This window comes from Hipposideros armiger, unplaced genomic scaffold (assembly GCF_001890085.2).
Source record: "Hipposideros armiger isolate ML-2016 unplaced genomic scaffold, ASM189008v1 scaffold_193, whole genome shotgun sequence".
Classification (NCBI taxonomy): domain Eukaryota; kingdom Metazoa; phylum Chordata; class Mammalia; order Chiroptera; family Hipposideridae; genus Hipposideros; species Hipposideros armiger.
The window spans coordinates 766,886-791,956 of record NW_017731543.1 but is presented as its reverse complement, the minus strand read 5'-3'; the positions used below and the strand labels follow the sequence as shown (position 1 = coordinate 791,956).

The following is a 25,071-nucleotide window of genomic DNA, read 5'->3' as shown; positions in this document are numbered from 1 at the left end:
ACCCAGAATGTAGCCTTGAACCTGGAGATAAGCAGGAATGATTTTGAGTCTGGAACAGCTGTTGTAGAACATAAGTGTTGTAGGTGAGGAAGCCAGAAAGAGTGTAGGAAGTAAGGCAGCAGGCCAGAAGCAAAGATGTGTTTGGGGCAGTTGTGGTGGGGGGGGCCACTCCAACAATTGGGTTCAGGGGGATCTCATACTGTACAGTGAAAAATCCCCCCAAGTCCTTGGAATTACCAGGGTGAGGTATGATATTTTACACTCATTGTTTCTTCAGTTCAGCATATCTCCTTTGCACATTTGCTATAGGTCATGTGTTTAAAATATATTATTAAGTCCTACAAACTCTTGGCAAGTAGCCAGCCTTCTAGTCACAGCCTAGATGACAAAGCGGCACCGAGAGGCTGAGTCAACACTTCAAGGTCACACAGATGATAGTACAGATTTGGATGGTAAGTGCTGGGTGTCTGCCTCACCTGGCCCATCTCATGGGCTAGCACGAGAGTTGCTGAATAACATCTACTCTAGAGAACCAAGGGTTGCTGGTAGGATTCTAAGCAAGGAATTGTTTGCATAGCAGAAAAGATTTTTGGTTTTTTTTAAGCAAAAATGATTTTTTTGTTGTTTAATACTTAAACTACCTTCAATAGTGTGGAAAATCTCTTTGCTTTATGCTATTACACAAGGTTGACCGTACTGCTGATGGATTGTGCCACTCCTGGGTTAGTTTCATCCTTAAGCAAAAACGATGAAACCCAACTGGCTTTAGCTATTATTTAATTCCACTTGGCTGTTCCTTGATAGAACTGCAGACAATGAAGTGTCACATCCTAGTTTAGTTGGTAGAGTTCTAGACAGTGAGAAAGATTCCCAGGCCACTCGTGTGGAGCGGGTGTGAGAGGCTGCCTATTCTGCCGCGATCCAGAGCGTGCATCCCAAGTATTTCACTCCACTCTGAGGTGGCGTTTGGGCCCCGGGGGGTCTGCCCCCTAGGGAGCTGGTGACTTCATTAATAAGTTACCATTTTATCTCTTCTCTACCAGCAGGAACTCTAGGGCCAGGGCTTAATCCCTGAATGTAGGATAAGTCTGGTCTCCCCTTCTTTTACACCTCCCACCCCCTAGCCTTCTGTTCAAGACTTGTGTTGGGTTATCAGAAAAGTCATGACGTAATTTTTTTCTGTTTTTCGTTGCAAATCTGTGTCATGACTTTTCCGACAACCTAATATTTGGCCCTTCCCCGAGATCTAAGAAGAACTTCCCCGTGTCTGCCATTGTACCCTGTACAGCCACTCAGGCTCAGGCAGACGGCCCAGCCTGACACGGAAAGTCACTCAGTGGCAATGATGGGCCCTAAGCCCCATCCCCAGTGAGAACCAGACTGGGGCTCTGAAACCAGAGGCATGTTTGGAACAGGCACCTGGGCACCAGCATCTCAGAGCCCCCAGTAAGTGCCTAGCTCAGTGTACTAAACTGTCAAAATAACTGTATAAACATCAGCACAATTGTCATTCTGCGTGTTCAGTACCGGAGAATTCTACATGTTAACTTGACATTTCTTTAGGAGTAATCCATTGTATTCTGAAAGGAGGGCAATGTTTAATCACACGTGTAAGTATTTTAGCAATTCTTCTGTAATCCCATGATCCAGGAATGCCGTTGATTTTTTTTTAATAAGGGTGCATGCAGTTTTGAAACTTGAGCAGTACAGAAAGATATAAAAATGCAAGTGGAATTCCCCTCTGGGACCCCTCCTACTCAACTTCCTCTCCCTGAGATAACCACCACCCCCAAGTTCTCATGCGGCTTCCCAGGAAAAGTCCCTAAGTGCAGACGCGTGCTTTTTAAAATGAGCACAATTGGGACCACACTGTATACTTTATTCTATACTTTTAAAACATTTAACACCTATTGGAAACCCTACAGTGTAAACCGTAAACTTACAGGTTCTGAACTTATCCTGCTTTTGTTTAAATCCTTACACTGTATGTCCTAGCCAGGTGACTGTGAAAATATTAATCATGCACAAGAGGAGGATAATAATTATGCCACATCATAGAATTGCTGTGATAAATAAGGCATTATATAGAATATATTGGCCACAGTCTCAGGAACTCAAGAAAAAAATGTTTGATTATCATTATCATCAATATATAATTATCTTTTTTAATTGTATATATGCTTCAACTATATATATATATATATATATATATATATATATATATATATATATATATATATATATCTGTACTTTAAAAAAAATTATCCTGAACTAATTGGTGAACATTTAAGTTATTTCTTGTTTTTACTATTCTTTTTTGTTTTGTCTGTGCTTTTGTGCTACTGCAAACCAATGCTGCAACACACACTCGTACATATTTATATATTTAGAGGAATTCTGAAAGCTAAATTCTTAGAATTGAGTTGTACATTTTCAGTGTCGATAGCTATGGGGCCCGCCTGCTGGGCCTGTCCCATTTGTTTTTTACAGAGTGTCACAGGGCCTGTTTGTTCCCATGTTCTTCACAAGTTGTTTTAAAAGTATTTATCATTCTAAAAGGCACAAAGTAGTCTCTCAATTTTATTTTCTTTAAGACGTTTTTAGTGTTTTTATGCTACATTACTTGTTTGTTATACGGTACAGACATTCCTAGTTTTGTTTTGTTTTTTTAATTAAGGTTTATTGGGGTGACAATTGTTAGCAAAGTTACATAGATTTCAGGTGTACAATTCTGTAGCATATCATCCGTATATCACATTGTGTGCTCAGCACCCAGAGGGGCTGGTAGATGAGGGTAAAGGGGATCAAATACATGGCGATGGAAAGGGATCTAGTGTTTTCATAACGTCAGTTCTTTGCTCTTTCCTTAATATTTTGCTTACAAAGATCTCCCTGATTCCCTAAGAAATTATTTTATTCTTCTGGATTAATTTTGTTACATTATACTTTTATAAAAAGTATATACATTATACTCAAGTTTAAAGAGTTTTGCAAATTTCTCTGTTAGGTCTGCAGTTTCATCTTTTTGCTTGGGAACCCCTCCACACACACACACACAGCGGTACTAATACCTAGGCTTGCATGTGTGTGCTTTGTCTGTTATTGGGTTTAAATTAACCGACGTTAGTATATTGTGTTCTCTCTCTCTTGCTGGAGTCAAGTCGTGGAACAGCCCCACGCACTGTTCTGAAACGGTGTGGATAGAAAGAGCACAGAAGCAGGCCTTTCCCACTCGCGAATCTCAGCCAGGTGTGCGACCCCTGGAACCCGTGCCCTCACGGGAGGGCTCAGCATGCTTGTAAACGAACAATAAAAAATCACGTCTTTCGGTGTATACATGTTGAGTAACTCTTGTGTACGCCTGAAACTAATATAACATTGTACACTAACTATATTTTTAATAAGAATCTTTAGAAAATAAAAATAGAAAAAAAAATAAAATAAATAAAAAAGTAATGCTTGGAGAGCTGGCCAGGTCTCTAAGAGCCAGATGACCTTCTCTTGTTGGAAACGTAACTGTGCTGCCTTCCTGCTTCTCCAGGCGGGCATGATCCGGACTCCAGAAGCAGATTACTTCCTGAAGCCGCTCCCCGCACACCTAGCGGGGCGGCTCAACGCCTCTGCTGGGGCCGGGCCTGCCTCCCACATCCTGTACAAGCGGTCGGCGGAGCCGCGGGCCCAGAAGGGGCTCCGGGTGAAGATGGTCCCGAGGCAGCGGCAGCTGGCGAAGCGCCACCTCTCCCGGAAGAAGCAGCCCCTGCCCGGTGGCCCCCACCTCGGGCCCCCGCAAAAGCAGCACTTCTGTGGAAGACGCAAGAAATGTATGTAAGGGCGATTCTCTTCGTGCATTTCACCATTCTGACGTTTCCATAAGCCAGTGGAACACCCGGAGTTCCCTTCAAAGTGTGTCTGCCCCTGAAGTGATACTTACTGGCTGTACTTGCTAAACTGAAAGGGATGATGCCAAAGAGAGCCCATTATCTGTTTGTTCAGTATAAAACGTCTCTCCATGGGAGGCGGATAGATAATGGGAAATGTTTCTGCTTTGTTTTGTTTTGTTTTAAGAGCTGTTCCCTGGGCAGATTAAATGACACACAGCTGAGGATAAAGAATGTCTTCGGGAGAACCCTGGCATCTGTACCCAGTAACTCTATATTTTTGAGGTCTAGGTTGATTAGAGCCCACATAGTTTTCCTGCTGAGGTAATTTATTCATATTTATACACTTGACTGACCACATCAAACGACAAGCTAGGCATGATGTAATTTACCCACAATGTATCACCACGGCTTTATCGAGGTCTTTTTTTTGTCATAAACATTTAGGAGGTGATATGTTGTTTACATTTTACGTAAGAACCTCTCACAAACTCAGGAATAGGAGTTCTGTGTTTTCTGGAATGTCCCTCATTTTCTTCAGCTTTCCGCGCAAGCATCATCCTTTAACCCTTCCTCAGGAACCCGTCTTTGCGCAGCTCCACCTTTCTCTTCTCTTTGGTCTCCTGGGCTGCTACACCCGGGACCCTAACGCAGAGGTGGGCGTGTGCAGGTAAACGTTGTGGAATGGAGTGAATGACCCACAATCACTGGGCGTCCACAGGGAAAGAATACGCACCATTAAACTGCCAGTGGCTGTGTGTCATCTGAACTCATATTCTCCCGTAAATATTAAATTCCTGCCCTCTGTTCAAATGGACGTGAAAAACTCAAACCCAGGTTACTGGCTTAGTGGGCTCAGGTCCGTCTTTCAGGAGGCTGCGGGAAGGACGGAGCCGGGAACAACGGGAGGTGACCAGGCGTCTGGGGAAGCCGGGAAGGCAGGCCCTGGGCTTCCCCGCGCTCCCGGTTCAGCGGGACTCATACTTCCAAGATTCTTCCCCGTTAGAGTCTCTGGGCCCGAACATGAGAGACTTTCCTGTGTGTTTGGGCATCTCTCTGTGGAAAAGGCAAACAAAGACAGATTGATTTGCTTAAAATCAGTAGTGACCCTGCCCCTTAGGCCCATGAATCTGCGTGCTGCTCCTGCCCGCAGGCGCTGCCGAGGGATTTTGAGCTGGGACTCGTGTTCGGGGGCAATGCTGCAGTCACCACACTGAGGGGCAAGTGACTTTCTGGGAGGGGCTGGTCAGAGCCCTCGCCAGTGAGATTCCCACCCCTGGGGCTTCTGCTGCTGTTCCCAGCTCAGGGGCCAGGGAGGCTGCTATGCTGCCATCGTGTCTACTTGCCTCCTGCTCTTGCATTTCCAGCGGTGAAGATGATGACTGAAGGCTTGGGACCACGCTGCCCAATCTGAAACCCATTTCCAAAACTTCTGAGGGAGGGGCCATGAGCCAGCTGTGTTCCTCCCCTGTGCGTCCGTGGCCGCATCGCTACCCGGGGCTGGTGCACAGACAATGAATTTCAGATAGACAGCTCTTAGGGCAGAGTTCACGTCTGTGTCAATTCCAGCAGTGTTCACAGCAGATGATGAAAGCTTAGTAGATGTTAGCTGGTGTAATTATTATCCCCCTAAAGGTTTGTTTACATTTGGAAGTATTTTAGCAACAAGAGATCAAATGCATTAGATGTGGGTACCAGTCAAACAAAGCAGCATCTTCCAGCCACGTGGTCCATAATTCGAGTTGAAGTCGTTTTGGGATGCTAAGTATGTGGGCATTTTAAAGTCTGCTTTCACATACAACAATTCTAACCACATGTTTGGAGGCATCACTAAACTGACTTGTTTTTAGCATAGTGTTAACTTACTGATTATAAATGCCAAAGCCATTTTTAAACTGCTGACTTCAAGAGTACAGAGTGTATTTTGCCTCCTAAGTAAATTAGGTAAACACGGTGCTTTCTAGGAAAGGCTGCTTTGCAGTGAAGTACATCTGTCCAGAGCAGTTTGGAAAACCCACATGAAACACTGCAGACAAACCAGCCATGTGTACAGACCTGGGAGTCAGCTTTAGAAACTGGCAGGTCATCAAAACTCTTCAAATAAGAAAACAGTGAAAGACAGCACTCTTTCTTGTAAGTGTCAGTTCCATCGCTTTGTCAGTAACTCTTTTTCAGAGCCCATTCCACCAATCGTTATGCTTCGAGTCTGAACATTTTGCCTTTAGATGCTATGTCTTCAGAGCCAAATGACCTTCTCTTGTTGTTTTAAATCAGGACATAATTTTACAAAGGTAAACATAGCAATGGTTTCCATGACATCCAGACTCCACGGACTTCATTTAAAGTCCTGTTTCACTTTAATACAAGTTTTACATCACAAAGTTTTAAGGGTTACATGGTTCATTCATGATCATTCATTTTGAAAATCCAATTTCAGTAGAACAAGTTCCACCTCTGGTTTTGTGTGATGAATGTGCTTGAATTTGCTCTCCCAACACCCCTCCATAGACATGCCCAAGGCACCCAGGGAAGACCCCTTCATCCTGCCTGATGAGTACAAGCCTTGCCCACGGAACAAGCGCTCTCTTCTGAAGTCCCATAGGAATGAAGAACTGAACGTGGAGACGTTGGTGGTGGTCGACAAAAAGATGATGCAAAACCACGGCCATGAAAACATCACCACCTATGTACTGACAATACTCAACATGGTAAGAACATGAACTGCCCTCTTGTAGAGACCACGTGTGTAGTCACACTTTACGGGATGTGCGCGCATGTGTTCATGTATGTGCTTTACAGCCTACTTTTTACGTATGGAATTATACCTAGTACATAGAAATATTTTATCTGTGGTAACTCCTTCAGTTTTACTGGGCTCCAATCAAAAGAGCCATTTTTAGAACTGCAGAGGCTCTGTTGGAGGATAAACAATTTGACCCTCTCTGTAAGCTGGTAATGTGCTTTGATGTACTGATGTCTTCAGTTATCAGAAACCTATAAGAGGATGCTGAGATGCTATAGGCAACACATCTGTTTATCACCATTGTATGTGTGATTAGAGATGGCTCTACAGAAATACTCATTTCTAGCAGTATTAATATCCACATGTTGACCTTAGATTATTTAAGACACAGAAACACAGTACAGCCCTTTCGAGTGTCATCTTAGATAAAATGTGTCTATGTCCCAGATTGGCAGCTGTGGAAGAGTTATGAGAAATCTAAACTCCGTTTCGCCTAAGTGACGTCTAGATAACAGAAGACAAAATCTTGGGTCACCAAAATCTGTTTAAAAAATAGTTGTGATGACAATACTTTAAAAATAGATTTTAGGTTCTACCTCCATGAACAGAGTGCCCCTAAATGCGTGTCGCGTTCCCACGATGCCACCTGTTTCCTATTGCTCGCATCACCTTGGGCAGACCGACCCACATGGCTTATGACCTCCCAGGGAACTGAGGGGGACAGTGACGCTAAAGCCCCTAGCACTGCATGCCCACAGGCCTGAGGATGCTCTGATCTGTGCAAGCGTCGCCTCTGCTCTGCAGAGCTTCTCTAACGTTTCTACATCTCCAGTGTGAAGCCGTGAGAGGCAGCCAAGTGCCAGGTCAGCTCTCCGGTGCATCCCATGCCGCTGTCTGCCATTGCTCATCACCTAACCGCCACTCCAATATTTGTTTCTACATCTGGAATCATCACCTCTCATGTTTGCCTCTTTCTTTGATCATTTTCTTTCCACTTGTCCTGCTCTTTCTCGTATCCTCTTGGTCTCTCCCCAAGCATCTATTTTATGCTTCTGGAATCCCTCGCCAGGAGCGCGTAGTCATCCCCATAAGCACAAAATCCTCCTTCTAGTCTAATGAGGACATTTATCAACTCAGAGACCTTGTAATCACATTGATGGTGTTTGAGAAAATGTGGAACTTCCCTCCCCAAACTTCAGTTTTTCACTCCGAGGCACGAATGACAAGGTTTCAACAATCCGTCTTGGTCAGTAGAGATCCCGGTGCCTGTCTGTCTAACAGTACAAGAAACGTAGTGTCACTACGTAACTGAAGAACATGGGGATTTGCCTTCAGCTGCAGGATTCTAGGCCGACTGAGGACTCGGGAAACAATGTCCCATATGGGGACCGACATGGACTGCTTGTCTTTTTCAGGTGTCTGCTCTGTTCAAAGACGGGACCATTGGAGGAAACATCAACATTGCAATTGTAGGTCTGATTCTTCTAGAAGAAGAACAGGTATTACATCTTTGAAAACAGCAGCTTTCCAACCCCAACCCATGCCCCGAAAAATCAATGTAAACTAATGCCTTGTTTTTCTTATATAATTGTTCTATAATTCTTTACTTCTCTTTCCCTTAGGGACAAAACTTTTAAAATACTTTTTGTCTAACTCAACGCATGCGTGTCAGTTCCTTAAATGATTATTTTACTTTTTGTGGTTTTCATACAGAGGTAGTAAGAAGTACTGATTTAATCAGTTCATAAAGAAATGGGATAGAAGATCTGTCTTTAATATATGGGTGGGAAACACACTGTAAATAAAAAGTATAAATTGTGTCTCCAGCCACTGTGAACTCCTAGCTTGCTGGGTGGAGCTGAGCCCTTTTTGTCCTTTGCCAGAAGAATAAAACCACCCCATAGCATAGAAGTTAAATCATGCTGTGTGGCATTGCATTGTTTTGCTCTCTTATCTCCCAGCTCCTAAGACTGATCCCACTGACCCTCATACCTTGAGTCTTAGGATTTTATTCTCATAGAGATTCTGCAACATTGAGCACATTTCTCTCGTTGATACAAACGCCCAGTGGTGCGGGGTCTTGGTAGCGTTTGGTAAAAGCTTGTAGAGTCCCTGGCTAAATGCATGGACATACAGTTCCATTCACAGCACAGATGCACCTGAACATTTCCCGGCACAGTAACGGGGCTTCTGCCATAGGAGGCTCTCACTTATATTTTGCCCAGAGCTCATCCTTGATGGGGCGTGAGCCAGGGAGCCCGGGACCCCCATCAGATGCCCTGCACCCACTCCCACCCTTGCCAATGTCTTGGCAGAGGCTCCTGTCAGTTATAATGATCTTATTTATAAAACAAGTCATTTGTTAGATGAAATCTAAGATCATTCATAAGATCTAAGATGCCCCCAGACTTTAATATTCCGGGGCTGTGCTCTTTTCCTGGGCAGGGCGGGAGCATGTACAGGCAGGCCTACTTCTAGGCTGAACAGTCAGGAAGATACAAGCCCATTGTCTTTTGTGTGAGTGTGTGTCTGTCTGGGAAGGGGGTGCTGAGCCAGCAGGGCTTCTCAGGTGACAGGTTAATTATTCCTTGTATTAAATCGTGTTCACCTTGGCATTCCTCCAAGCTGCAAAGAATAAGTGAGGTTATCTTTTGATCGTACACCTGTGTTAACTTTAATTAATGCAGTTTTCCTGGAAATCGCCAGCTGAAGAATGTAAGGCGTGACCGAGTGCTGAGGCTCGCCATTTAGCTCAGGCGAATTTGACTTTCTGGAAAGACATAATGAACATGGAAGGAGAAAACATGTTCCGTGACTGAGGGATAAAAATTCCATCATCATAGTCTAGTCATGAAAGCTTTCAACAAGTTGTCCTAAACTACTTGAAGTGTTTAATCTGGTTTTCTCTGACCATCACAGGAAAATACAGCATTCTTATAAATAAGGCTCATCGCAGCCTGCGCCCCCCACCCCCACCCCCAATTCTTCATTTCCCACGAGTGTACATGTTCTTCACGCTGAAATTTCACTGTCGCTTGGTTAGAACTTGGTATATATGGACAAGGTTGAACATCTTCTATATATTTTCTTTCTGGTTCCAGTTTATTTCAGAAATGAAGCTTTCTCACTTGACCCACTCGATACATAAATACTTCACCTCCGTAGGAAAATGGCTTCACTTAACACCGCAATACTAAATATTAGAAGAGCTATAAAATGGAAATCCCATTTGCTCAACATGTCTGGGAAATAAACATTCACTGGCTGGGTGTACTAGTAGTGTATGTGCTCAGTCACATGGAAATGAACCTGTTGCCTTGTATAACTTTGCAAGCAGTTTTACCAACGTTGTAAATGCAAAAAGCGTAAGTGCTGAAAGTGATCTTTCTTGGGTCACTGGAATGTATTCAGGGCCGGCTAAATACATCGCAGCTGTTTCTGTATAGAACTAGAGAAGCCAACGTAAGTGTCTGTCCTGAACCTGTACAGGTTTCATAGAACACACCATTGTTTGTATTTAATACATAAAATGGGTAAATTATGTGCCATTCACATCCCTCTATGTATTGGCAATCCAAGTGTGTGAGAGCTTGCTGTGATCTAATGCTTAGCACCAATTGCACGATAACCCGTTTTCTTTCTCTTATCACGGGGGCCTCGGTCTCCTGCGTAGCCAGGGCTTGTGATCAGCCATCACGCAGACCACACCTTAAGCAGCTTCTGCCAGTGGCAGTCTGGACTGAGGGGGAAAGACGGGACTCGTCATGACCACGCCATCTTACTAACCGGTCTGGATATCTGTTCCTGGAAGAATGAACCCTGCGATACTTTGGGTAAGCTCCCCCAGCAAAGCTCTGAAAGACACACCTGTGCTGTGTGCCTTCTGGGGCTGAAGGTATTGAGTACCTTCGCCCTCATTCCAAATCCAGTAGCAGTAGCCGCTGCCGAGTGCACTTGCAGAGGTTCGCATCCCCATATAACCTTTGGTCAAACAGAAAAGTATGCATTTATTCATCAAAAGTGAATTTTTCACAAGGAAATGTCTCTCACAGATTCAAGAGTTCCTGTCTCCTCTAACTTAAGAAGTCATTTTTTTTTACTTCTTCCTCCGTTTGTGAGAATGAGGTCAATAGATTCAAGGGTGTTTCATTGTGTGGCTGAAGTGGCATGTCTATGAATATTTGTAGCGATGGCTCAACAATATTATATTCCCCATTTTCCCATATCTTTATAAATATCTCAACCATAGCAATCTTTTTACATGTTTCTAGGGCTGAGTATATCTTAGAGGCAGCACTTAGATATTTTTCCACATAGTCGGTGTAAATAAAGCATGGTGTGCTACTGACAAGGGCTCCCCTGGATGTTTTTCCAAACTCTCCATTTTTTTCCCCAGGATCTTAGGGAAGAAGAATCGTTATTATAAAAACAAAGCAACAAACGAACAAGGCAAACAAACAAGCAATAACTCATAGACACAGACAACAGTTTAGGGGTTACCAGAGCGTAAAGGGGGATAGGGGAGGTAGAATAGGGTAAAGGGGATCAAATATATGGTGATGGAAGGAGAACTGACTCTGGGTGGTGAGCACACAACGCAGTGCACAGATGATGTATTACAGAGCTGTACACCTGACACCTATGTAATTTTATTAACCAATGTCACCCCAATAAATTTAATAAAAAATAGAAATAAATAAAAGCATCCAGTTAGGACTCAGTTTGATAGAGGCTAACCCTGGCGTGTCTTAGGAAGCCTGCTGGCATTGCTGGCCCTTGGCTGGCCTCTGAGCGCTTAGATCCCTGGAAGGTTCCCACGCCCGAGCTGCTAAGCATGGCTCCCTGTGCCTGAACGGTACCAATAACACGGTTTATGCAGAACACTGCTTACCTCTGCGGAGTCTGGAATTTGGGTCCATGCCAGGCAGAGGGTGCTTATATGAACAGCCCCCGGAAAACCCCTGGACCCTGAGTCTCTGGTGAAGTTTCCTGGTGAACAGCAGTCCACACTTGTCACAGTGCGTCACTGGGGACATGAGGGGCGTCCTGGGTGGCTCCACTGGGAGAAGGCTCTGGGAGCCTTGGTCCCCGCCGACCCTTGTTCCCGTTGCTGATTTTTCTCTCTATCCTGCTGCCAGATTAAATCATATCTGTGAGTCTAACAGATCCTGAGTCAATGAATCCTCAGGGCAAATCCTGGAACCGAGGGTGGTCTCGGGCCTTCCCGGCACCATCATTCCCTACCGTGCTTTTTCACTCAGTCTTTTGAGGACACAGATATTTATAGAACAAGTCAGACATCCTCCCCATCTGCAGTGAAAGCCTTCTTCTGCTTTGTCCAGTTGTCACCTGGGGCATAAACATTTCATAGAGCCCTGAGCTGTTTTCTAAGCAGCGGGAATACACCCGCTCATCCCACATCAAGGGCCCTCTCTGTGATCGCCCAAGGGTTTCCCATCTCATATTTCAGCAGATGAAGGTGAGAACCAAATTTCCCTAAAGGATGGAGGGTAAATATGCATATATAATACACCCTCTTCCTTTAGCTTATGACAATACTGCTCTGTATACTTTTGCCCTTTATGCCCCGTAGGATTTGCGCCCATAAGTGGAATGTGCAGTAAATATCGCAGCTGTACAATCAATGAAGACACAGGTCTGGGACTGGCTTTCACCATCGCCCACGAGTCTGGACACAAGTAAGTGCATGACCATGAAAGGGGGAAGCCCAGGTCCTTCCCCTCCTGGTTGGTTGCCATGGAAATACTGACTCATCAGGTCATGTATTTTGGGGGAATTCACATGTACCCAAGGAGAATGTCATCGACAACAAGAAAGTGCTACCTCTGGTACTTGTTCTGTTTTTATCTTAGTGCCTCGTCCTGCACGGTCAATGCACGGTTAATGCACGGTTTATGCTTCCCTCGCTCTTTTCCTCCCTTATATTCTGCTCACATGTGCGTGTACCATTGCCGACTCTTGTATCGGTCCCTCCCGCTCTGTCCTGTGGGCTAATCTCATTTCATGGTCAGCTCCTATCAGGGGACTCCAGGAGACAGGACAGTAACAAGCCCTCCTATCGTTAACTCGTCACACTCAAGTTTGTGTACTTCCATCACTTTTGGAACCTGTAGAGATGTTTTTGGATCGGTGTGCCCAGCAGAGCTTGGGGAGTGCAGGTGCGCAGCAGGCCAGGCCCTTGCAAAAGGCAGTAATTTGGTCTCCATCCCCCATTTAGGAAATGGACTGAGGTCACGCATGTTACTGACCTGTTCAAAGCATCTGCCTGTGTGTGTTTGTGTGTGTATGTTCACGTGTGTGTGCCTGTGTGTGTGTGTACCCATCCGTGCCTGCCTTGCATGGAACCCCATGGAGGCCCTGCAGACGTGGCTGTGTATGAACTGATGACCTGAAAGTGAAGCTTTATATCCTATTACTGATCCCTTCTTCATTGCAGGTAATGATTGACTTTTTCAGTGCCTATAAAATTGCACCTACACTTTATAAAGCCTTCAGTTAAATCATAATTGTATTTTTTAATAGGCTGCTAGAGTTAGAACATCAAAAACTCTCATTATTTTAACGACATGGGCCTCTTGCTGTCCTCTGAACCATACCTGAATTTAATTAAACTATCAAGGTAAGAAATATTTAAGTCACAGAGGGCTGAGCACATCAGCATTAGATCGGCAGTTGAGATATGGGCACTGGCATGGCAGTGCGAGCAGTTTCAGGGGGTGAATTTAACTAAAGTTAAACTTGATACATCTCAAACGAGGCCCTTAGTCCTCAATGTCAACAACTATCAGTGTTTACTTTTATTTTCTCTCAGAAATCAATTATTAATATTTCCTTTCATCACTTGGGCTGGAACTAGATGGAAAAGGAATTTCTTCCAAACAAGAGAAAAGTGTTGTTATTTGCAAGTGGGAATATAGGTGGGAGAAGGACAGGGGCTCTGGGTTTGGATGAAGGGCAGCCCTGCTTCTACCAGGCTTAATCCCCGACGATGCTCAGCGCCTTCTGAGTGCCTGACGTTTAGGGGACATTGTGCCCGGCGTGGCGGAACCGGGAGCTCTGAAGAGCGGACGTTGCCAGTGAAATAGCGGCTGATCATATTGAAATAGCAAATGTATGTAGGGAAACGTGCACATCAACCCCACGTGCAAAATGCCCAAATGAGTGCTAGGAACAGTGAGACCAAGGATGACAGTAATCGCTGTCATTCCCGCACTTTGTGGAGAGCATTTTGTAAAATGGGCAGAGCAATTTCACGTGTTGCTCAAACCACAGCAGCCACCCCAGACACTCTTTCCTCTTGGTTCACGAGCAGAGCCGGTCAGCCATGCTGAGCCGTAGGCACATGTGTGTGAGTGAAACGGGAGGTGGGAGTCAGGCGGTGAGCAAGCGAGCGAGTAGAGCGAGCACTCCAAGCTACAGCACAGGAGGCTGGCTGGCTCAGCAGGCTCCGTAACTAAACTCTGTGGATTTTTGTTGCATCGAAGACAAGCACATTTATTCAGTTTGTTTATTTAATAACTATTGTTTAGATGTCTTGAGAGTTATACTGGTGAAGCGTACCTAAAAATAGAAATTGCTAAGAACCAGCGTCCAGGATTTGTGTTGGAACCAGAAGTGAGGATGTGTGTGTTCTGCGTGTGTATGTGGGGCTGAGTCAGGACTGTGGGGCGGGAGAGTTTCCTGTTATGTTAAATCACTTGACAAGGGATGTGTGGTTTGCTACATGCAAGAGCTGAAGAATTGGCACAGAGGCATTGAGGGCTGAATTACACACTTTGGAGAATATGTCATCCACTTGAAAATTCCCACTTGCAAAGGGAATTCATGCCATTCGATGGGCAGGGACCTGGCACCTAGACTCCAGATGCATTATGGTTATCCTAGAGCCTGACAGTGACCAAGGCACATTGCCTGGTCTTCTCTTACCTGGGTTTCCATCTGCGAAGCCATTAGAGCCTGTGGTATCTTCAGCAGGTGTATGCAGGCACAATTTAGATGGTGTTGTTTGAGCTGAACATTTCTATTATATCCAATAGGCTGAAATACTTAATTTGCATCAACATTTCAGACAGTTAAGATAATATGAAATCATATTTACGATGCTCAGAAGTATCCCTGAGCCATCATTCTGTCTCCTGCCTTTTGCAGCATTTATGGACCCATTCTCTGGGCATAATTTGCATTCTGCCTTCAAAGCACTGTGTAGGATTCTATAAAAGAACGAGTGATCCATACCCTCCAAAAGTCTAACAGAGAATTAAAATAGACATGGCATGTGAGGGATCAGGCAGAGAGGGCTGGAGGCATTGGCCAGGGACACAGTCAGGGGAGATCGGGGAAGTCTTGTCCAAAGAAGCAGAATGGGCTTGCTAACACCATTCTGCTTGGACCTACTTGACTGGTGATGTTCAATGTCCTCAGGCATTCGATGGTGACGTGTATACCCCACCAATCTGTGGCTGGGCTCTGTCATCAACCTGGGTCCCTCCTGCTGGGATCCGAAGGATTTGTAGACTCTCAAGGCAAGCTCACACCTTACAGCTCATCCATTTGGTGACTGCAGACTGTACCCTAGTGAATTCCAGCAATTAAGGGGTCATTTCTTGCCAATTTTGTCATTCCTCTTAATATTTTCTTGTTTGTTTCTGTTCCAAAAAGTATTTGAAACCCATTGAGTTTTAGCTACACACACACACACACACACACACGCACACAGATGGGTACAAATGGCATCTAAGTGTTGAGTGATTTGACCAAGACCACATTTGAATCAGAGAAAGGGATAGAAGTTTTGAATTTTGGTTGGTGACATGCAAGGTTCCAGGTATTTGTACAGTTTATGAGAAAGGTCTTGTTATCCCATTTTATAAGTGAGGAAACTGAGGCTCAGATTTTAAGTAGTTTGCCCGAAGTCAAACTATTTATGAATGGCAGAGGCAAGGCCCTCACTGAGGTCTCCACCTCCACAGCTCACGCTCTCCCAGCTACCTGACCTTCCAAGCATCCCTGAGTCACACCTTACTGCCATCTCCACGTCAGCCCCCTGCTTCTCATGGAGGTTGGGTTTTGCTTCTTGGAGAGCCTGCATCAGAGCTCTGGACATCTTGGTCCTACCAGTGGTTACCGTCATCAGGCCAAGGGTGTGATTTACCATCCACATGACATTGGCCCATAATTTCTTCAGAGGGTTTATCATTTCCTTAACCTCTGCTATCCGAACAGCCTGAAATAATGAATACACCCTCTAAATATACTTGGCTGTTCATTTAGGTGTATCGTTAGCAATGAAGAAATACTTGTTGATGCAATTGACTCACTCAACAGAGTACTGCAGAAAATAGTAAAGGCATCTGACAGTGAATATATTTCTGTAGTCCAGTTTATTCTGAAATTGTGTTTATATCTGGGTATTGGAGTATAGCTGGAAGGTTGGTCTTGAGAACCTGGTATGGGCTGGTGAGCCCTCTGGCTCTGGGGCTATGAGCATGGATAAGAAGAATCTCTGTTCTTTAGAGACATATTAGATAGTAGGTAAGCAAGAAAAAATATACCTATTTGTTGCATTAACATAGAGCTGATGGCCACTTTGAATAAAGTACTATGGATCATGGAAGCAAAAAAGATCATTAATACATACAACTTGAATATTAATTCTATTTCTGGGTTGCCAAATGCCAACCTGATCTTCAAAATGAGCCCCACTCATTCTTCCGTGACTATGTTAATATCAGATGTGATCATCACGTGGCACTTCCACGCTGATGTGCTGACATCCCTCAGAGCACGACACATGGGAGTTGTCCTCCTCGGACACACAGCTCTCAGAATAGTGGTGCTGACACTGGGTGGGAATCAGAATCGCCGAGCTGTGCTAGAATATACCCAAATGCCAACCCCCGCCTCCTAAACCAGACACCTGCCAGGGGGAGCTTTGGGTAGCCGCGCTGCCCAGTGTATTGCTCACAGATTCTGATGCATAGCCGAGTTTGAGGGGAGTGCTAGAAGGAATCATAGAAAATGCCATAGATGGCAATGTTCAAGAGCAAGATGTCCCCAGACCTGGGAAGCCGTGACTTTGAACACCTCAGACATGCAGGCAGAAGTGGTGGCAAATGTACCCAGGGCACTCAGTGGAGCATAGAGTGTCTTGTTCGTAGTTAGGTCAGAGGCCAGCCAGGGCGGAGCACTCGGGTATTTTTTTTTTGTCACTTTCTCCCTGAGGCAGCCACCCATGTGTGATTACAGCCTGAGTCTTTTTCATAGCGATGACATATTTCATCTGCCATATGGTCACCCTGGCTGTGATTGATTGCTTTTAATAGAACTTGGGAGATTGGGCGGAGGCTGAAGTGACTGGGTATACATCACCCTTGGTACCGAGCAGGGGTTTTGCAGAAGTTGGACAAGGTTTCCATGCTAGAATTTCTTGGATACACCCTTTAATCATGCTCGGGTTTCACTGTTGCATGGGTTCCGGGCGCTGATGTCAGGGTGTCAGACTCCAGTCCTGACCCTCAGACCCTGGACCAGGCTCTCTGAAGTCCTCGGTCTTGCTGTCACTATATGACACCTACCTTACAGACTTACAGAGTGAGGCTCAAATTAGAGAACATAAATAGCATGCTTAATGTCCTGTCTGTAAAATGGTGAGTGCTTAAAAACATCAGTTGTTATTTTTACTGGTGTGATTAAACTGCTCTTAGCAAAATAGTAAAGTCAGAAATCGTGTCTTCAGCCTTGGCAGTAAGTACATTCTCTGTCCCCTTTTGGAGCTCACACGCCCTGTGTCAGTGTCTTCTGTCCCTGCAGCTCTCCTGCCCTCATCCCGGGATTCCGGGTTGCAGAATGTCTCCAGACCCAAGCAGCCACCTTTTCCACCTTTTCTCTCTCTCTCACTCTCCCTCCCCCGTCTTTCTCTCTCCCTCTCCTTTCTCCTTTTCTCTGGGCCCCAATCATTTAGAACCCCTCTCTCAGGAGATCTGTACAGTGACTGGGTAGGTATCAGACATCCACCCACAATAGCTCCACTCTCCAAGAATATAGTTGCCCTAAGAAGGAGACCTCAGGGCTCTGTAGAGCTCCCCAACCCGCCGTGGCTTCTTCCCAGGGGAGCAAGCTGTGCTCCTGCAGGGCAGGCTCTTCTACAGGCAAAAGCCTTAGGATGCTAGGGAGAAGAAGCACTTGGTGGGGGGAAGCAGCTGAGTCAGTGGGGTCCTCAGGGGTGCAGGGCCACCCAAGTGACAGTAAGGGGGGGAGCTGACTGACACCGTGGGGCTTCAACACCTGTAAAGAACCGTATTACGGGTTTCCGCAGCCACTGTAGCTTGAGATGCCCCCATTTGCTAAGCTAGAGCCGGAGCCCCAAAGTGGTTCCCTTTTCTCTCAAGAGTAACAGGTGCACTTTCAATCAAAGCCCACAGGTGAATGTAACCAGCCCATCACGGAGCCACTTCCTCCAAAGGGATGTGGGGAGAGGTCCAGTCAAGCGCTGCCCAGCAGCCACAGCCTCTGGCAGTGCAGGCCCAGCCTGAGATGGAGCAGCGCCAGGTGGCGGGGGAACAAAATCTCAGCACCGCCAGGAGTCGCAGTGGTTCACTGGTAGTTCTCAGATTGTGTCAGGTGTCAGACACATCTGGGAGCCTGGCATCTGGATTTCTGAGAGACACAGGAAATTGTGACGATCCCTAGTGAGCAGAAGAGAGCATAGAGGGAAAGGAAGGATCTAGGACAGTTCCAGCGCTACCAAGGACAGCCAATGAAGTGCCCTCCCCACCGCATTTGACATGCTTTTCTATAAGGGAAACACCTGCGCTTAGCAGACGTCGGGGCACGTGCCCTGTTTTGATGTTGCTGTGTGCTTTCAGGCAACTCAGTGAATGACAGCTCTTCCGGAAAGGTCTGTAAGCATGTGACTGGCCTCCCCAATGGGGCTGTTTATTTCTGCCTGAGCGGGACAGAGAAGTACGGGGTTCTGCACAGTATTGACCCATGTTTGTTAAAGTGTAGTAGACAATTTAACCTGTCCTTTGTTTGAAAGAACCATCTCTCTCTCTTGTAGCTTTGGCATGGTCCATGATGGAGAAGGGAACATGTGCAAAAAGTCTGAGGGCAACATAATGTCCCCTACCTTGGCAGGACGCAACGGGGTCTTCTCCTGGTCACCCTGCAGCCGCCAGTACCTACACAAATTTTTAAGGTATGATGTTTCAGAGCTGGCCATGTATCTCTTGGTGTCTTTGGTGTTCACGGCCACATCAGCCTGATCCTGTCCAGGCAGCCCCAGGCTTTGGTGTGACTTCCCGAGATGGTTCCCATTTGAAGGTGTCTTGAGATGTTCATTTGACCAAGGAGTTTGCCAAACACTTCCTTAGAGTGTGGAGACCCATAGGCTTAATCCAACATCATTCGACCTTTAAACTCCAAGGAAGTCCATGTGATAGTTACCAAGCCAAAATATTGCATACACATTTAGGTTTGTTTTTGTTTTTTGTTTTATTCTGTTTTGTTTTTTAATTCTTACATCTATATAAACGTTTTGGTCCATGAACAGGGGGAGCTAGTGTGTATGCACCTGTGTACACAGTGGTAAAGCACACCTAACTTTTTTGTTGTTGTTGTTTTTGTTTCTAACAAAATTAATTTCTTAATAGAAGAAATAACTTAACTATATAAACCTTAACCTGGCTCTGCATCCTGTAATTTTAAGAATTATTTTTAGGAAGTTTTATTATAGTACAAATTCATTTGGGATATTGAACATTGGGGAGGTAGGATTTGTCCCCCTGAACAATAAATAGCAGATTTTAAAATTTTAGAGAAAAAAGGGATTTTAAGAAGCAGCCTTAGATCTGCTAGTAAGGTACGTTACCCCCAGATCTCAATGGCTTTGAGTTTGTAGTTTGGCTCAAGCTTTAAACCATCGCTTGATTTCTGACTTGCACCACACACACTCCAACACAGCTTTGTGAGGTCTCTGCTCCATGTGGTCATTCAGACCCAAGTGCCTTCCACCTGTGGCTCTTTCGTCTCCTGCAACCTGGTTCTCCATTGCAGCCAGCAGGTAACGGGAAAGACAGAGCACTGGAGGGTTCATGGGACGGAGGCTGTTTCCTGGAAGGGAGGGTTCAGTTTATGGCCCTCCAAAGTGAATGTGGGGGAGGGGCTAAGAAGTGTCTACCTGTGGGCTCTGGAGGAAGAGGAAAAGAGAGTTGATACAGAGAAGAACATATGTGCTGTATCATCAACCCAACTCACATCACAGATGCAGTAACAGAGACCTGCAGGGACCAGCCAGTTAGTGGCAGAATTGACCATAGAACCCAGGCATTCTGGACCCTGGACCTCGCCTCTCCATCGACCCCAAGAACCACGGATGCAAAGGGCTGAGGAAAAGCAGTTCTGTTGAAATTGTAACATTTATTTTTGTGTTTATAAGTATTTAACAAATTATTACACTTGGCTCAAATACTAAAAAGATGAGGGAGAATCTTTATTTGTTTAGAAAGTAGCTCTTAACTTTGAAGATGACTTATCTGTGAGCATCAACACAGAGAATGGAATACATGGGCATGAGAATTTAGGAGCTGGATGCACCTCACCTCCTCAGCACCCCTTTCTCCCGTCCTGAACACATTCTTCTGGGACCGAATGGCAGCACCCGGAATAGACCCAGGTTTGATATTTCTGTTCATCATGAAGATGCACTGATTTCCACCTTTGCCATTTCAGGGACATGAGTGTTTCTTTGGCCCCAGGAAGGAGAGCTGCTTATATTCAGGATAAAGGACACATTTATTCAATGGACAGAAATACATTTTCCCAGATGTAGAAGGATTCCATTGGCTCACTAACAACTCACTGACTCACAGTAACCTACTGGTTGTCGTAAACGTCATGACGTATTTTTTCTGTTTTTTGTTGCAAAAATGCGTCATGACTTTTCTGACAACCCAATAGTAGAGGAGATCAAGAGCATCCTTGTTTTCAAACGCACCCGTGCTGGCAGGAAACAAAGGGAAATGGAGCCGTGTCTAGTTCTCAGCTAAGCACATTCACGATGTTGAGGTCCGTCAAAGAACTGTCTGTCACTCGTTCCAATTGTGCATTCTTGGAAAAAAACTAACAAATGAAACCACTATACCTTAAGAAATTGGAGTGGATTATCTCAAGAAAAAAATTAGTAGAGTTCCAAGTTAGATGAAGAGAAAAGCAAATTAAAATAAAAAATTGAAGACCAAGGAGAAACACACAAACGTGTAGATCCTAAAGGACAAACTTGATCCCTGATATTGAAGCTTGAAATCGGCCTAGGATCTTTCTAGAAACCAAAGCAATCTTGTTATAGATATAATCAATGTGTATTAATTATAGGTTTAATCTGCATTAATAGAAAATAGGGCAAATATCAATATTTCAAGGAAAGCAAAGCTTTTACCAGCACAGAATTTGAAAAAATAAAACAATATATAAACATAACTGTAGATATATATATATATGTGCACATGCATTTATAAAAATGCTTCCATATACTTTATACTTACATAATACTCTATATATTATGCCTTTGATATATAAACTATATTTTCCATATTTGTAACAATAAAATTATATTTCTATGTCATATAGTGAGTGTTTATAAATATTAGTACAAATGCAAACAAGAAAACCATTGATGGAAAGTTACCTGGGTGTAAGCTCTCCCCTCTCACCTGAGGACACATGTGTGACTGCCCACTTCTGCTGTCCTCTTGACCCGGCCCTAGAGTGATTCCATCCTGGGCCACCCACACAGGCACCAGGAACACAGCTCTTTTTCTCATACTTTTCCTGGTTTTGCCACAGCATGGTCCCAGCCATGGAGCAGGGACAGAGCAAGGGGAGGCAGCTGCAGCGGTCATGGCTCAACTGGCCCGGCCAGAGCTGGGGGCAGAAAGAACAGGTTGGCAGTATCAAGAAGTGCCAGGGTAGCAGCCAGAGGGCTGCCTTCTGAGCCTCTGCAACTTATATGCCTGGAAGTCAAAACTAAGAGCTAGTTACTGCAAGCTAAGAATTACGGACTAAGTACACCACCCCGTGATCTTCTGTAGACACAGTCAGGGTTCAGCTGGCCGCTGGCTCTTTCACTGACCTCCTTACTTTGGGTTCTAGATTTTCTGTATTTTCCTTCTCTCTTTCTTTCCCTCTTTCTCTCTTATTTTTCCAGTAGAGCCCCTTTTCTTTCTTTTTCTCTGTTGCACAGACTAGGTCATCTTGTTTCTAGAACACCATTCAGCCAGGTCACACACTACGTCTGCCGGTTTTACTCTCATCTATTGTCCATTATCTGATGGACTGCTCCCCCATGCCCACCTGTAGCCATGAGCCTGTGGCTGGTTGACCTCCGTCGCTGCCTCTTCCGCCAGTCCTCCAGGAGACCTCATGACATGTCTTCTGAGCCAGCACCCTGGCCACCAGCCCGCAGGGACTCCCACCTCCAGCTGTGACCCCTTCCTTATAGTTCTACTCTGAGATCTCAGGCAGCATATTTTATGCCTGAAAGGAATGATGGCTGCTTTCCACATTTTATGCCCCCCAGAAAAAGTGAGAATTTTGTGGACAATGTCTGGGTGCTGGTAATATAAACCTATTTACTAGGAATGCACATTTGCTCATTTTTCTTTTATTTGTATTATCGTAAAAGGCAGTGTTAACATTATTCTACAACTGGCATGACACATCAGAGTCCTTTACCATTTGTTGTTCCTTACACAGCACTCTTGGGGAGTGGATTTGGGGATTGTTAGCATTGTTTGTAGCTGTTTCTTGCAGCTGTTCAGCATGTGTGTGAAGAATTCTGCTTCCTGTAGTAAAGAAGAACATTTCGCTTGGTGCTCACAAGCTCTTATTTGTAGTATCAAGAAAAATTGGGTAAACGGGCTCAAATATATGGTGATGGAAGGAGAATTGACTCTGGGTGGTGAGCACACAATGTGTCTATAGATGATGTATTATAGAGTTGTACACCTTTTGAAACCTATGTAATTTTACTAACCATTGCCACCCCAATAAATTTTAATTTAAAAAAAAATTGGAGATTTCTTTATCTCAAACCCTTTCTATAACTTTCTAGATTCTTTTTGAAAAAAATGGTATTGCTTTTTTCATTTTCATAGTAACAATGAAGACATGTAAACATTTTCAACTTTTTGAAACGTGCTTTGACCACTTGGAAGACGGGATGCAAAGTCTGGGTGTTCAGTGAGAATCAGCATCATGAAAGTATCCAGAAAAAGTTTAACTGCCAAGAAATATAGAAAAACTCATGGAAAGAAAATATTTACATGCTTAGCGAATGATTGTTTTGATGACATTAAATATGGGCTACAATCTTCCAATGAGCATGTGATCTTCAGAATGATTATCAAGGTTCTGGAATTCAACACCATTTTTGTCCTGTGATTCTGAACCAGTCAGGTGTGCTTTCAAGTGTGTTCAGTTGTTTTTGTGCTCATCAGTGAACCCCTTCTGTCATAATTCAGTAATAAATCTTAACGTTCAGGGACTTTACAAATTTCTCTGGACCACATGATTGTAAATAAATATGCAAGATTTTACAAGCTCACAAGTGTGTTTTCCTGGAAGATTAAATTTTCCCAAAAAGACTCTCATTGTCAAATTCGCTATGAGGGTTTATTTTCCCTGAGATGGCCAGTTGTGAATCGGCCATGTCTATAACATGTTAACACTGATTTTTTATCAGCCTAATGAATCTGAGGCTGTCGTCTTGGACATGTCTGCTGACTTCCTGAATTCCAAGTAATCAAAATACTGTTATATTCTCCACCAATTAGGTGGCTGTTTGGACATGATCCCAACAATGAGTAAGGATAGATGGCTAACTTGTAACGATGAATCTGCTTTCCTTTATTAGCAGTCTAGCATTTGGTAAATGGAAAAAAATATATAATAAGGAACTCAACAGGCATGAAGTTGTCAGCACAGCTTTTCTCTACTCTTGGTAGGAGTCCAGAAGGACAGATACGTGTTTGGAGTAAATTTGTCAACCTCGTCAATAAAGTCATGTGTCATTTCCTAAGAACAGGCTCAGACCTCATCACATTTGCTCATGTCTGCGTCCCAGAGGCCTGGGGTGCAGGGGAAGTTTAGCTCGTTACTTTCAACTTCATGGCGACGTGGACCCATCTTCGATTTATTTTTAAAAGAGTTGAGGCATGTACTGCTGAGCAGTGAACACACCTCCGCTCGGACCTCACGAGCCTACACCAATGCACAAGACAGGCGGCCGTCACAGAGCTGGAAGTTTGAGAGTGCGTGGATCCCTGCTGTACCCTGCACCACCTCTGCTGATGAGAAAAGTTGATTTGACCTGAGAGCCCATTCAGCTTGCTATAGGGCATAATGGAAACAATACATCTCAGTCGCATCCTGCTCTGCTATATAGTGCGAACTTTACAAGAAAACAAGCTAACAGGCCACAGTGGGTTGTAGTTTCTGCAGAGCCCATGCGACATTAAGACGAGAATGGGAACTGCCGTGTGATGGTAAGAGCAGCAGAGGGTGTCAGAGATGACGTACTGAACAAGGCTTTATCACGCATGCCTGGGAACCTCTTGACCTTCACAAGTAATATAATCTTTTGGGGGGGACCGTCTATTTTTTCACTTGGAAAAGGAGGAAATACAACTAAAAGATCTCTCAAGTGCTTCAATATTTTTGTGGCTCATGAACTAGAGTGGTAAAAGGGTTTTGGAACATTGCTGTGTTACCTTTGACATTTATTTTCTTTAACAGAAGGTTTTTCAAAATTCTAATGAAGTCCGAATTACCCATATTTTCCCTTTAGTATGAGCACTTTTTGTGCACTGCTGGAAAAAAGCTCTGCTTGCCCCCACATCAGGCATACATTCTTCCACATGGTCTCTTATAAGCTCTATTGCTTTCTTGTCACATGTAGGCCACCTGGTTTTGGCGCAGGGCATGCAGCAGGCTGCACTCATTGTGTCCTTGTGGATGTTGTGGTAGATTGTTTGGAAACTATCTGCATTGCTTTTCCTTCTAGCACCCACTCCCTACATCAGCGTCGTTGACTCTGGGCTGAGCTGTGTGACCTGATTTGGCCAAGGGGACAAGCTCAAACATGCCCAAGCATGAGCCTAGCCAGAGGGACGCTGGGTGACATCAGCATGCGGAGTCTCAGCCCTTCATACCTGACGCTAACAGGAGCCTTCAGTCCCACACTGGCGCACACACCTGGTCTTCCCCACCCCGGGACCCTGCCAGGCTCCAGTCTGGGCATGCTTGTTAACCAGGAGACCTCATCCTCACCGCCATATGCTTTACTCAGTGGCTTTGTTGACCAACACACCTCCCCTTACATTGTTCTTCACTCCTGGCATGTCCAGTTTTCCATCTGAGAATGTTTCCTTTATG

The 25,071-nt window shown here is 44.7% G+C and overlaps 1 protein-coding gene across 3 annotated transcripts in view; it reads left to right on the top strand.

Annotated features, from left to right (window-relative positions):
* The first annotated feature begins 3,196 nt into the window (after positions 1-3,196).
* The window catches only part of ADAMTS16 (ADAM metallopeptidase with thrombospondin type 1 motif 16), a 91,775-nt gene continuing 69,900 nt past the window's right edge, over positions 3,197-25,071 (top strand). Inside the window, exons 1-7 of one of the 3 annotated variants that reach the window (XM_019653052.1) lie at positions 3,197-3,249; positions 3,542-3,821; positions 6,387-6,586; positions 8,037-8,120; positions 10,295-10,454; positions 12,215-12,320; positions 18,701-18,838. In XM_019653052.1, the coding sequence (XP_019508597.1) occupies positions 3,548-3,821; positions 6,387-6,586; positions 8,037-8,120; positions 10,295-10,454; positions 12,215-12,320; positions 18,701-18,838 (962 nt within the window). In that variant the 5' untranslated portion in view covers positions 3,197-3,249; positions 3,542-3,547. Of the gene's footprint in view, positions 3,250-3,541; positions 3,822-4,456; positions 4,549-5,842; positions 6,012-6,386; positions 6,587-8,036; positions 8,121-10,294; positions 10,455-12,214; positions 12,321-18,700; positions 18,839-25,071 lie in introns of those variants that run through there. The other 2 variants (XM_019653054.1, XM_019653055.1) reach the window with 2 other exon arrangements.